Source organism: Anser anser (assembly GCF_964211835.1).
Source record: "Anser anser genome assembly, chromosome: 3".
In the NCBI taxonomy this organism is placed as follows: Eukaryota; Metazoa; Chordata; class Aves; order Anseriformes; family Anatidae; genus Anser; species Anser anser.
The window spans coordinates 84,349,276-84,363,315 of record NC_139722.1 but is presented as its reverse complement, the minus strand read 5'-3'; the positions used below and the strand labels follow the sequence as shown (position 1 = coordinate 84,363,315).

The window sequence follows — 14,040 nt, the reverse complement described above, 5'->3', positions numbered from 1 at the left end:
AAACAATATGCTTAAATTATTGGAGCAGTTGCATGAAATGCTAGGAAAAGTCTTCTAGCTATAAAAATAATTAATTTCCTTATAGCTGGATGAAATATTTGCTTACAGAGGTTTTGAAATTACTACTTTGGGGAATTGTAGAAAGAGTTTAGAGAAGCAGGAGAAGTAGCCTAGGTGGACCTGATTCTGCCTAGGGGCACTAAGAAAAACTAGATGACTTCCTGGAGCAGCCCCACTGGGTGTGTGTTGGGGGTAATCCTGTTTAATGATCAGACTGGTTTCAGCATCTGAATTTTCCCAGATGTTTTATGATAAATCTAATCCTGAGTTGATGGTAGCCTGAGTTATTGCAGCATGATTACCGTTGAAGGAAAAACGTCATATTCCTCCTGCCAGGTACAGATGGAAAAATGTGCCTTTGGCTACTGCTGTTACCTTGGCATACTGGAGCAATCTGGGATCTAATACTCTTCTTACCCTCAGAACAGACCTAGTTTGCAAATGGAGATCACTCTCTTTATATGGGGAGCAGAACAAGTTCCATCAATTCCTCTGACTGATTTCTTCACCTTATGATCATTGCCTTCTACCTTTTGTTCAAGCCCATGGTTATACTGGCATTCTGTATTTCCACTATGTGCTGGATAGGTATACGTAACCTATAAGTATTTTATCAAAGTAATTGTATGTGCTCTTCTTCACCCATTGACTGGTAATGTATAAAGGAGGAAATGTCATGTATTTCTCTAGAATGTCAGCTAATGAAAACAGAGCGACCAAAGCCAAACACATTCATTATCAGATGTCTTCAGTGGACCACTGTCATAGAGAGGACGTTCCATGTAGACACTCCGGAGGAACGGTGAGAGTTTTATTTTTGTTCTGCTTTCTGTGCTCGTTATGTTCAAGTCTCAGCTGGGATTGCTCAGTAATCAGAATGGGGAATTGTGACATTCTGGGCACTTCTGAACAGTTATTTGAAGATTTTATGTCAGCTTCTGTAAAGTATGATCCAAGCTCATAGCTAGTGTAAAAACTGCCTGCAACTAGGTGGGATGAGTATGTTCAAATAAGCCAAAACTATGTCATGATATGTCTCTGAAGTGTGAAATTTTGAACAATAGATGCCTGCTTTGAAGTATTTTCCAGCCTTGCTGTCTTAGATTTTGCTTTTACTCCTCCTAATGTGCTCCTTTTTTTGGCACAGAAAGCAGTATGTTTGTTATAATTTATGTTGCTTATTAGCTTTTATTCTTTCAGTAACACAAACACACTCTTAAGAATTAACTTTTTTAAGACATCAGAAGCCTATAGAAGATAGGACGATGTGCCTTGCTGAAATATTCTTTACTGTATCTCTGGTTAGACCCACTGTGTCTTCCCATTGTCCTGTTGAGACCAATACTATGATTTGGCTCCATTCTTACTGTTTATATCAATAAGTAAACAATGATTTTGCTTTTTGCACTGTTTCCTCTTTTATTAGTATATTCACTTAGAGCTTTTCAATTCTACCATGATACTGTTTCTCCACCATATCTTCCTTCTGTGTATGCAGCACTGTACCTCCTGCTGCATTCCGTAACACCACCAGACTCCTCCTGCATCCCTTGGCTGAGCAAAAAGCAGCAGATACCAAGTGGGTATCTGCTTGGTGTGGGGCTGTGGTGTGCGGATTGGCCTGCTGCTAGGTCTGTGCTGGCCAGCCAGCATGCCAAGTAGCCAGGGGCTCAGCTGCCCCTGCTTTTCCGTCAGTGGAAACCCTCATCTGGGCCTGCGCCTTCCATGCAGCTGCTGGTTTTCATGATGCTTGTTGGAATTTAATTATCTTTGAGGACCTCGGATTCTCAGGGGCATGTGAAATTGGCCAATAAGTTCAGTTTTAAGAGGAGACAGACAAAGAGTTGAACACACGGTGTAGATTAATAAAACTTAGTTATTTTCTCATGGTGAGGGGGAACACCAAAAACACTCTTAAAGTAGCAGATTATTATCATACAGTATCAGATAGGATATGACATACTATGCCCTGATCTGTATATAGCAAGAGTTTTCAAGCTTTCAGTATTAAAGTATTGGCAAAATTAGATGCTGTTAATTCTTGAAATAAACTGTGCAGTGATTCTTTTTTATGCTGATTAATTTCACCTTTTTATTATGCAGAAATTGAAACAAATAATTTATATGAGTCTTCTGTTGTGTAACATGAAAATTGCACAATGAAGCAATGTTGCATGAGAAAAACATTATATACAATTTATTTGGATCAATTTTATAAGTTTCTAATATGGTTGTCGGCCTGTTCATGATAGGGAAGAATGGACAGAAGCAATCCAGGCTGTAGCAGACAGACTTCAGAGGCAAGAAGAGGAGAGGATGAACTGTAGCCCAACTTCACAGATAGACAATATAGGAGAAGAGGAGATGGACGCTTCAACAACCCATCATAAAAGAAAGGTAATAACCTTCAAAAATATCTAATAAGACTAATATGTAAGTAACTTCTGCAGAATGGTCTACTTGGTATAACAATATACAAGCAATAGTGTCTCTACATAAATTTCAGCATATTACAAGCATAAAAGTAAATACTTGTTTTAATTCAATGAAGCTGTACTGCTCTAGTTTTATTTATTTGTTATGCTGTCTGGTACAACAATTTTCAGACACAAAGTTCAACCATTCAGGCAGATGTTAGCATTCTGCTTGTTGTTTGAATATTATTTTTGTCTTTCCCTTTTCATTTGTTTACTTTTTTAGAAATACAGAAATACAATATTTTCTTTAGACAAGTAGATTTGCCCCCTTTCTCATGCAAATAATACCCAGTACAAATTAGATGATTTGCATGAGAAAAGCTAGCAGGATTTGGCTTTTAATGACCTTGTTTTTGCTGTCTGGGAAAATAACTCTGCTTTTATTTTCAGTGACATACAAGAAAATAATATTTTACTTTTTGCTATCCTCCGCAGCTTCTGCTGTAAGTAGGAATATACACATAGCTGGCTACAACATACTTGTAGGTGTACCTCCAGAGTTAACAGGATAAACACACAACTAAATGTATGTTTAAAAGATAGTGTTACACAAAATTTGTTATTATTTTGTGTTTCCATTTTGTCTTGTGTTTTTGGAAGTACAGACTGCTCTTGAAGAATAATGAGGGATTCAAATGGATGTTTCTCGTTTACTACATGGGATTGACATGGCTCAAGAAATGCATTGAAATCGCAGGAGAAATAATAACCTGTTTCTATAGGACTGGCTTCATTCTTTCTAGCTAGAAAATGAAAGCTGTAGAAAATTAAGTGGAAGTCTGCAGACAGTGCATAATAGTCTTACAGCTAGTGTAACTGAATGTCTTTGAATGACGAACAGTGAAAAGGAATATTGAACATATGCCTTTACTCATAGAGCATGTTTTATTCTTTGCACTATACGAAGCAAGAATTATAGAAAAATCAGTGGCTGACAAGTAAACTATATCCTTATGAATATAACAAAGGTGTGACAGGAAATCTTAGTTCTATCATGTCCTAACTTTTGATAACTTGAGTTTGCAATACAAGCATAGTACTTTTACGTAGTTTCATTTTATGTAATCTTCTAGGCTTTCTTTACTAAACAAAAATGTAAAAGCTAATTATGTACAGGTGTAACAATACTCTCATCATACATTATCAGGTTGGAGAGGTTGGCATTGACCTTTTAGCCTTGCAGCACAGAGGTTTAGTGATTGTGTTCCAGGGTGAAATACGATAAGTGACAGCAAGACAGAGGCTGTGTTCAAGATGTGTCAGTCTTCCTAAGAGGCTGTGTGATTATGTGGAAGGGATTTGGGTTTGCTCTATTAAAGATCTGACCACTATTCCAAGCTTGTGTATCCCCTTAGTGGAATACAAAAACACTGCATAAAAACAAGCATTTTCAAGGTGTCAAAATAAATGTTGTCTAATATAAGTTGTTTATCTGAAACGTATGCTTTCCTTGTTCACAGTTCAGTGCATTTTCCAGTACAACAAAAGGGTTTGTGAGAATAGGAGTAGGAGGAAGATAGTTTTGTTTCTGTCTTGCAGCTTATGCTCTAAGAAATGCTGAAGAAAGATACTGGGACAGTGCATGTGCAGTGCTACAGAATATTTAATGGATTTGGCAACAAGCCAAAAGCAAACTCTACAAATCAAACCTGAAATGAAAAATGATGATATTCAATACCTAATAATAGATCAGAATGGAGTCTGCGTAGCCAGTGAAGAGCACACTGATAACACCAAGGAATTTCATTTGCTAAAACTCAAAATCATAGATTTCTGACTGTTGGGAGACTTTAGCAAAAGGTGCTCAGAAGTTTTTGGAATAAAAAGTACTGAGAGACCATAATAAAGGGAGTTGTTACTCCATGTTAATAGAAATTATGAAAAACATTTCTTTGTGGAACTGTTTCTGAAAAGCTTCTGTTCAAGCATTTGTAGTTGTTAACATAATCTGAACCATTTCAGCTATAACTCCTAAATGCATTTTTATTGCCTTTTCTTGTACTGGATTTCTTGTAATTTCAGGGATTGTTTGCTCATTGTGTCCTATAAGCTTGTTTTGTCACCTGATATTACATCTACGCCCAGCGAATTTTGCTTGTGCGTGTACCAGATGGTATACATATGAGTAGAAGAGCATAATCAGATTAAGAAACAAGACAGAGAGGAGTGGGCCTGTTCTTCTCTCTAAAAAAGTAGCAAAAGGTTTCCAAAGAAAACAGTCTTTAGGATATGGAACATGATTGGAACAGACATGACAGCAACATCCCTGGCCAGATTAGCTGGAAGAAACAGAGACACTTTTACACTTTTCAATTTTGATAATGGTGTCAATATGCCACTTAAGTTCTACAGTAATAGCATCACTAAAATTTCAAATACTAGAAGTTGTTAGCAAACTGCTGCTTTTATTCATTGCTGGGCTATTCTTTGTAAGTAGAGTTTCTTCCTGATGATGTCGGATGAAAACTCCTAGTGGTATATTGTTTGTGCATAACAGGAATTTTTAAAAAGTAGTTCCTTGGTAGGAATTTCAATACCTCTATTAAACTGTATTCTTTTGAACAGATCCATAGCAGGAATAAATAGGCTTTAGAGAAGGCTGACCATTTTATGGTTCTTTGGTTAGTTTCCTGTAGCTTCACTGGTTTTTATTTGTATGCAAATTTGTTTTTCAGGGTGCAGTGTGAGTAAAGAATGGATTTTTCAGATAAACCAAAAGTAATGTAATGAGGAAAAAAAGAAATCACTCCTCAGAGTTCAGCAGGAATAAAGAAGTGAGAAAATTATCAAGGAAACAGCAATCAATCTTATGGAAGCCTCCAAACTTGCTTACCAACATCCCTCAGGTTTAGGAAGTATTTCAAATTTTCCACCAGTTTTCAGTACACCCTTAGCTATGGCATCTGTGTTTTTATCTCCCAAGGTCTTGTGTTCTTTGGCAGACTTTTTGAGTTACCCTGCACTGCGTATCATCTCTAAGCCTTCTGCTAAGATTCTAAAGAATAAGAGCATCAGGAGACTTTATTCTTAGAACTAGCACTACTGCCATAACCTTCTGTTAAGCCACGGCTTAAAATCTTGCAAAACTATTACTTTCCTCTTTCAAATCTACATATTTTAAAAATTTGTTTGCTCTGAGCTTGCAACTAGATTCATGACTGCTTTGGTGAACATTATGTAAGCAAATTTTGGACGAATGAGTCTTTCAATTTGACTGGCTTGCTGCCCTTAGCATCGAGCCCATGTCTGTGATCAGTTGAGCCAAGATCCTCCCTCCGCATGTGGGCAAAGGGCTGCTTTGATGAGCTGGCTTTGTTCAGGCTCTGATGGTCTCTCTCTAAATCCAGCCTCTCAAGGAAGATCAGAAGTATGGGAAAAAGTTGCCTTTTATGCTGTTTATGGTCCCATAGATTTTTAACTATTAGAAGTGATGACCTTTTACGGTCGCTAAGTATTCTTTATCAGTAGAGCTGTTGGCCTTTCTTTGTGAGGGAATTTGATAGCTTTATGAATGAAAATAGGGAAGATTCTGCCCATCTTCTACATAAATTGTGTGTTAAATGCATTTTTTGTGTGTGTGTGTGATTTTTGTCATTTTTCACTGCTTTAGCACAAAGGCAGTTTCTTTGTGTGTTTTTGCTTGATCATTGTCATAGAATTATCAGAGTAGATATCCTGACTTTCCAAAATACTGACTGCGGTATTTGAGAAGTCTTCTCTTTAGTTGATGAAGTAGCAGTTGCAACTGTAGTGGTAGTAGTAGTAGTAGGGTACACTGTACAAACATTGTAATAGTGTTTGGATCACAACCTTACATATGTGTTGTACCAGTTAACAACAGTAAAAAGAATAATTTGAGAATGCTCTTTTACAAAGTAAGTTTCAGGAATTCCCAAACTAGGATGTGTGACCTTGAATGTATTTCTTTTGATTTGATAGAAGTAAAAAAATTTTTTTTTTTTCTGGTGTGTGGGGTCTTATGACCAGTCAACAGTGGATTTCCATTGTGATCCGAGTTGAGCTTGTACAGAGAGGGACATAGTAAAGATAATAGATTTTTTTTAATGCATGTTTATGCATACTCATGCATGTACATGTGCATCAGACTTCTGTTTTTCCATAAATTGTAACTTCCCCATGTTAATTGTTGTAACTTGTTTTGTATCTTAGTCTTGGAATCCCAAGTGATGAATATGAGTGGAAATAGGTTTGGTGGAAAGGAAACAATCAGAACAAAAATTCTAGGTTACAGTGAAAACCCATCTACATTTTCTTTGTTTCTTACTTAATTCTCCTAATGGTCGCTTTGTATTTTGAGGTAGCTGAGAGGGATTTGTTCAGGCTAAATAATATTGTTTTTAAAATTGTCAGTATAGTTGGAGATATGTAATATACAGAATGAAGGTTTATTGTGAAAGTCTATCTTGAAGAGGGTTAGATGAATTTGTTATTCAAACTCCCTTCTATCCAGCCTTTTTTAAAAACATATGTGCGATTTCCTTTACTTATCTCTGTATTTTCCAATACTTTCCTGTAAAAGATATTTTAATTCAAACAATAAGTACTTTGATTACATTTGCTACAAGATTACATTTGCTACAAGACTAGAAATAACTATGTGTTCCTTCCATTTTGAAAATCACCAACCTCAGATTGATTGCAAGTGCCATTTTCTCAATATAGATAAAAAGCTACTACTAATTATTACTTACACTTGATATTCCTGTCGGTGATGGGAAGTAGCTTTTTAGATTGATGGTAGTGCTTTCTAATATAGACAGCATTTTCCTCTTGCATAAGGCACCCGCTTTCCACCAGCTCTCCATCACTTGCTGAATGTTTTATGACCTTGTGAAAATGTCCTGCATTTATATAACAGGTTATTTGTAGAGCTAAGAAAAATAATTTTATGAACAGGATCAAAGATTTAATAGGTTATGGTATTAAGGCAGTATATTATCGATTTAGAACAATTTGTTAAAGGATGGGAGCTTGTGACTGAAAAATGTTCACATATGCCAGTTCAAAACCAAAATCTGTGTGTCAATATTATTGTCTGTCCTCTAATAATTCTTGCTGTTTTACATTAACTACTCTTTGCATTGTTTATCAGGGTTATAACAAGTTGTGTGTATTTTCCTTTTCTCTACTAACCAAAGAAGAAAGCTCAAAATTATTTAAAGTTTGAGTTTGCAGGAATATGACTGGAGACAGAATAAATGGAAGAAAAATTTAGAACCCTGATAAACGAAAGGCTAATATGTTGAAAGGATGCTAGTGCCATAGAAAGCACTTTTAATTACTAGTTGAATCAGTATTTGGAATAAAAAGATCGTAAAATATTTCTAGAGAAGTAATTATTGTAGGTTTTGAGTAAGTATTAAAAAGAGATGCAATTGTAGCTGTATAACGTACTTTTCTTTAGCTTGAGCATTGTTTATGTTTTGGTTCTAAAGTCTGTGCATGATCCGAAATCCTAGAGTTTACTGTTAACAGCAGTTTCATTTTGACAGGAAAATGTTGCATAATTCTTTATTTTGTAACCACTGATATACAATGAATGAAATATGAGCTTCTTGTATTAATAATAAACCTATAGATGCATTAATAATAGACCTGCATTTGTACTTATCTATAATTTTCCCAGTTTTGTGCATCACTAGTTGTAGCACATTTTACTAGTTTTTGAAAAAGGTGATCATTTAAGGTGATCATTAAGTCTGTGGTCATAAACTTCAAGTTTACTTGCGTGGATTTGCTTTAGCTAAAAAGTATTAGTAAGTATTTTAGTATTATCTGAAAGCCCTGTAACTCGTATTTTTCTCTGGGATAAAATTTTATTCTTCCTGATGTGAATTGTTTTTGGCAGCAAAACCAGACCCATCAGTGCAAAATGTTTGTGTGTTTATGTGTGAGCAGAGAATGAAATTCACCAAGGTTAGTTTGCTTAGCAGCTACCAAACTGACATTACATGGGAAAAAGATGTAATTCCTCCTGATTTAGCAAGACAATTGATATGTGGAAAGCATCTTTAATAAAGCTTTGCAACATCCAGCTATTCAGATGTTACCTGAACTAGTTTGTTGAAAAATTTTTAAAGCCAAAGAGCTTTTAAGCTGCAAGACAAAGACCTCCAAACTAGGGAATTACAGCACTAATGTGGTTGATGAAACTTGAGTTCTAACCTCTTTCTGAGCAGATTTCAAACTGACTCAGGGTGAGTGACTGCATAAATTATTTCCACAGTTTGTTGGCAGGACTGGAACACAGCAACTTCAGATCCACGATAACAGTCTCAGCACTTAAATTTAAAGGAATAAATGATTTTAGAAGTAAATTTTGCCCTCTATTCTTTCTCACGGGAGCAAATGTATTTTGCTGCCAGTATTTCTGACTGCATACCTGGGAATATGCCCAATAACTCTACGCTACTAGGATGCGTATGGGATACACAGACACTTTTAGAGGTGTTTCTAGTAGGAATAAGGAAAGCACTATCTCTGTTTTGTAAGATGCAAGTAGAAGTTTATCTAGAATGCCATTATTCAAGAAAGCTGCCTGAAACCGCAACTGGTGTAAGAAAGGGACAGTAGGAAGGTGAAAAGAAAGGCAAGATCTTTTCTTTTCCTTGTACATAACAGAATTAAATAGATTTAGCTTAGTGAAACTGAAACTCAGAGAGAATATAATTACTATTTATAAATGTTTGGAGGTGTATTACTCAGTAAGAAAGAAGGGGAGAGTTGTTGATGCTACAGGACAGTCAATAAAAAGAAGAGTTGAATACACGTGCAGATTGTAGAAAGAAGTTCCAGACTGTGAGACTGTGAGTGTCTGGAATAGGCTTCCCATTGGAACAGTGTAGAAAAATCAGGAAGAATCATGAGTAATCTATACTTAAATGATGCTTAATGCATTTATGACAGGGGTTGTGATGCAATCATCTATGACAGCAGAGGCCCTCTTTTCAAGTTGGAATCCTGCCTGGTATTCCCATCAGTAGTAGCACTAGAGCTAGAAAGTGCTATTCAAAGTATGTATTTTGTGCATTTGCTTCCAAAATAAAATGTCAATTTGATTGTGCCTTTAATTAATAATCCTTTGTGAAGAACAGGGCTTCCTTCGGAGAATCAGCCGAAGCACTCTTATGTAGCTTCTGGAATGGTTAGCAAAATTAGAATTTCCTTTCCTTAGAGAAGATGGGTGTTTAGTCAGCAATAAGGCTTATGGAGTTCAAAGATAATCACATGAGCAGTAAAAGAAACAAGTCTAGGGTCCACATTTATCTGCTTCTCAACCACATACTTCTGGCAAAGTTATTTTGGGAAGGTGACTCCTCTTCCTTTTTTTGTATATCTCCTACCTATTTAGATGTCTATTTGAGGTGTAGCCAACGATATTCCTATGGAATATACAACATTTCTGATACTCATGAAGATAAAATTTTCACTTTTTACCTAGGTGGCTGTTGTAGATATATCCTGTCCATAAGCAAAGTGAACAAATGAAGCTTGATGAGAAAAGATGTTAGAATTAGAATAACTCTGTTGAGACTACCTTTCTACTACAGCCAAGTAAGAGTGAGAAATACATGCTTGCCCAGGAGCAACCCTGCAGTATGTGGGTTGTGTTGTCTTTCAGAGCTTATAGCTACTTTCCTCAATGCTCCTGGGTACCTTAACTGGCTCTGTGTGCTTGTGCAGTGCTGCACCCAAGCCAGTAACACAGTAGGCTGAAAAAAGCGTTATGGAAACCACTGCGATTTGGCCCTGAGTTGGCCAAATAAACTGTATTGTCAATCCAAGACAACCCTGCACAGAGCTACTCTGCAGTTGCTGCATTACGCTACCCAAATGGACTCAAACTGTCTGTTGGTGGAACCAGCTCTTGGATGCCTGTGGCTGTAGTATGTTTACTCTGCAAAACTCAGGCAATACTAGACGCTTGAAAATTCACTATAACGGAATCACATGAAAGATTAAAATTTGACACTTCCTCCTTTTTGGAGCCATATTTATTAATGTAAAACCCACGTAATAGTAATCTGTACTCAGAGTTTTAAAAGTCAACCTTCATGCAAAGATCACTGTATACTCTTACTGGTAGAATATTGCAGCAAGGGTTATGTATATTTCAAAAAAGCCAGTAGTGCAGTGGCTGGTGTTATGAAAAGCCTGATGAAATGCTGCATTATTGTGGTAGTACAGGAGTTGATGAGCTTTCTTAGAATTGGAGAATTCATGAAATGCTGGTATAGAATAAGGTCTTGTTTTATATGTGATTTCTAAAAATAAGTGTGTGTGTGTGCGTGTGGTATATTGTGCAGTATTTGACTTTAGGGAACCGTAATAATAGTAGTGATCAATACATCTTAATGGTTTAAGGATATAGCTATTATGAAATTAATCATAGAAGTGTACCTATTTTTGTAAACTGGTCTTATTATATTGGTAATACCATTTGGTTATATGCGGAAACATTTTTGTGTATATTGGAACTGCATAACATAAGTCTTGGTAATCCTTGTTCTTTGCTCCTTGTAGACAATGAATGATTTTGACTATTTAAAACTACTGGGCAAAGGAACATTTGGCAAAGTTATCCTGGTCCGAGAGAAGGCTAGTGGGAAATACTATGCTATGAAGATTTTGAAAAAAGAAGTTATTATTGCAAAGGTAAGGAAGGTTATAGTTTTAATATTATGTCAGTTTTTGAATGGAATAATCAACATCCAATACATAAGGTGTATTTGATTTTTGATGGTAAATAAGTTTGACAGAAATATATGTGCAAAGAAAATGAGTGAAATATATTTAGGTGTACAGATTTTGTATGCCTTTTTCCACTCTCCTATAACCTAGAGTGTGCAAAGGCACTGAGATAATTCACTGTGCAGGAAAATAATGTGATCAAAGCTTAAAACAAGAAAAAGAGCATTGTAGGGTATATTGTACACCTAAACATTTTCTAAGTGATCTGCAAGTTTATTCAGATAAATACAGTTAATTTAATGGGCCTATGCTCTATTTTTGCTATGTTAGATAAGAAAGCTGTGCATGGGAATAACAATTTTATTGTTTCAGTTTTTGAGGAAAAAGAGAAGTCTGAAGCTGATGTCTGAAAAAATTATTTAACTGGAATTGTCCAGTTGCTTACACTTGATTAGTGTAGCATTGTTAGCTCTTGTGGTTGGTTATAATTTTACTCAGTTTAAACTTGAAGATCGTGTACTCTGAGCTCTGTTTCTTGAAGTTCTAGAGTTTTGAATCCTGTTTGCACAAAAAAACTTGAGAACAGGAATGCTACACACTGTTGTCATCATTATGCAATTAAAAATAATCCCAAGTAATAATTAAGGAGGTTTTTGAGGGATATGGACCTAACTGAAATTTTTTGAATGCTGGAGGCTAACAATACCGTTATTCCTAAAGACTGAATGTGAATGGCAACTACTATGTATTATATATATTTTATTTTAAAATATTCTTCATGTTTTTCCAATTTTTCTGTTGACCAATGGAAAGAGAGCTTACAGCATTCTTCAGGCTATCTCTATGTTCATTTGTCTGCCTCTCACTCACTTTCTAATAGCTTTTGAATGTGTTGATCATTCTTGATTAAATTTGATAGAGGAATAGAAACCTCAAAGGCGATTATGTTTCTTTGAGCTTCATGAAAACCAGCCCATGTTGCTTTTTCATCAACTTGATTCTGATCTAAACATCATGATTCACTGGAAAATGGTAGATTCCTTTTTTGCCCCATGAGGGTGATAGCAGTTTAGATAGGTTGAAGATTTGCTCAAATTACACTTGATGAATAATGGGATTTCCAAAAATCAGTAAACGTTGTCTCAGTTTGTCTTCATTAACATGAATAGGGTCAATATCAAATTAATGTTGTGTGCATTTGGAAGCTTAATAAAATAATTAATGCTCAGTAGTAAGATTAGTGAGAAAGTGTAATTAATCCTTACCTTTTCCTTTAACAGTATTGAAAATTATACCAAAAAGTAAAAGTAAATTAGTTAAATAAGAATTAAAATAGATTTTTCATCACAGTGTAAAAAGTCTCTATAGTGGTATACTGCAATGCTACGTATGTCTGTATTAAAATTTTCCTCATAGATAAGCTCTTAAGTCTATCTCCACATCATTAACATAGGAGGGAAGCTTTTGAGCTTGACATTTCATAAAATTGAGCAGATACCTAAATAACTCACATTCATTTTTAAAAATATTTTTAATTTTGGCTTTTATAAAATGCATTTACAAATAATGTTCTGTTCTTCCTCCTTTTTAACCTGTAGTCTGAACCTGAGGATGAACTTTTTTTCCACATCACCAATTAAAAAAATATTGCAGACTAAATTAGATCACTGAAGATCAGAAAGATCAGTGGCAAGTCTGTTCAATTTATTTTCATGTCGCTGTTTATTACAAGACTGCCCATCAGATCCTAGATAAAGCGTTTTATTCAGTTTTCTTATATCATTGTTAATTTTTTTCTTACCTTTTCACTAACTCCTTCATTAATAGATAGGCTTCGTACTTTAAAGTGGCCATTTTTGTTGAAATCTGATGGTGTTAGAGTCATCGGTTGGGTGAAGACATTGAAGTTCCAGTTTTAGTAGTAAAGAGAAACTTTAACACAGACCTCCTTAGTAGTTTGGAACTTTGAATTCCTTCTTTTTCAGTAGTGATACAGAAATGTATTATCCTTTGCTTGGTAGAAGATATAGCTGTTACCTAGGTTGTCTTGGGTTGTGAACTAAATTGGGTACTTAAACTTTGCGGACGTACTGAGAAATTTTATGAAATTAATGGAGTAGAAAAAAATGTAGGAATAAAAATGTAAGTTGAAGTTTACATTGTGTTAAGATTTATTTTTGTCAGGCTAGAAACATCCACTTCAAGTCCTTTGGTTCTTAGGCTTTTTTCTGATGTCGCCTCCAGCCTTTCTCCTTTGCCTTCCTCAGTCTGAGCATCTAGAGTATGTCCTGGATGTGAAGCACAGAGCTGCAAGGTGCAAAATAAGGGTGCAGAAGTTTCAAGGCAGTGCTTTGAGTAACATATTCCTCTTAGACAGGGGCCCAAGATGAGTAATTTGGGAATTATTAGGAATATTCGTCTATTAAAGCAATGGCGAGGGGCTTAGAGGAGGTGGCTCCTCAAAGCACTCACTGCTGGTGCTCACAGCGGTAGCTGCTATGTCCTGTTCAAACTTTCATGTCTTTCTCAACAACACAAGACCCAGTCCATGCTCTGGCTCCAGCACCTCCTTAGCAGTTGCACCCTTCCTCCAGTTCCTCCACCCAGATGGAAATTGTTCATCAGATCAGTTCACAACTTTCAGGAAACACATCTGTATACTTAAGGGAGAGAGAGTGAAACTTTTTTTGTTTATTCATATATTTTAGTAAATACAGTGAATGGGTTTCGTGTCCCCCCCACACCCCAAAGGGAGAAATATCCACAAAGCAGAGGATGCAATTTATAAAGT

At 35.8% G+C, this 14,040-nt stretch overlaps 1 protein-coding gene across 4 annotated transcripts in view; it reads left to right on the top strand.

Annotated features, from left to right (window-relative positions):
* Positions 1-14,040, top strand: part of AKT3 (AKT serine/threonine kinase 3) — a 153,544-nt gene that overhangs the window by 90,734 nt on the left and 48,770 nt on the right. For all 4 annotated transcript variants that reach the window (XM_083829610.1, XM_083829611.1, XM_083829612.1 and 1 more), the window contains exons 4-6: positions 751-862; positions 2,313-2,457; positions 11,082-11,213. In XM_083829610.1, coding sequence (XP_083685736.1) covers positions 751-862; positions 2,313-2,457; positions 11,082-11,213 — 389 coding nt within the window. The remainder of the gene's footprint in view (positions 1-750; positions 863-2,312; positions 2,458-11,081; positions 11,214-14,040) is intronic.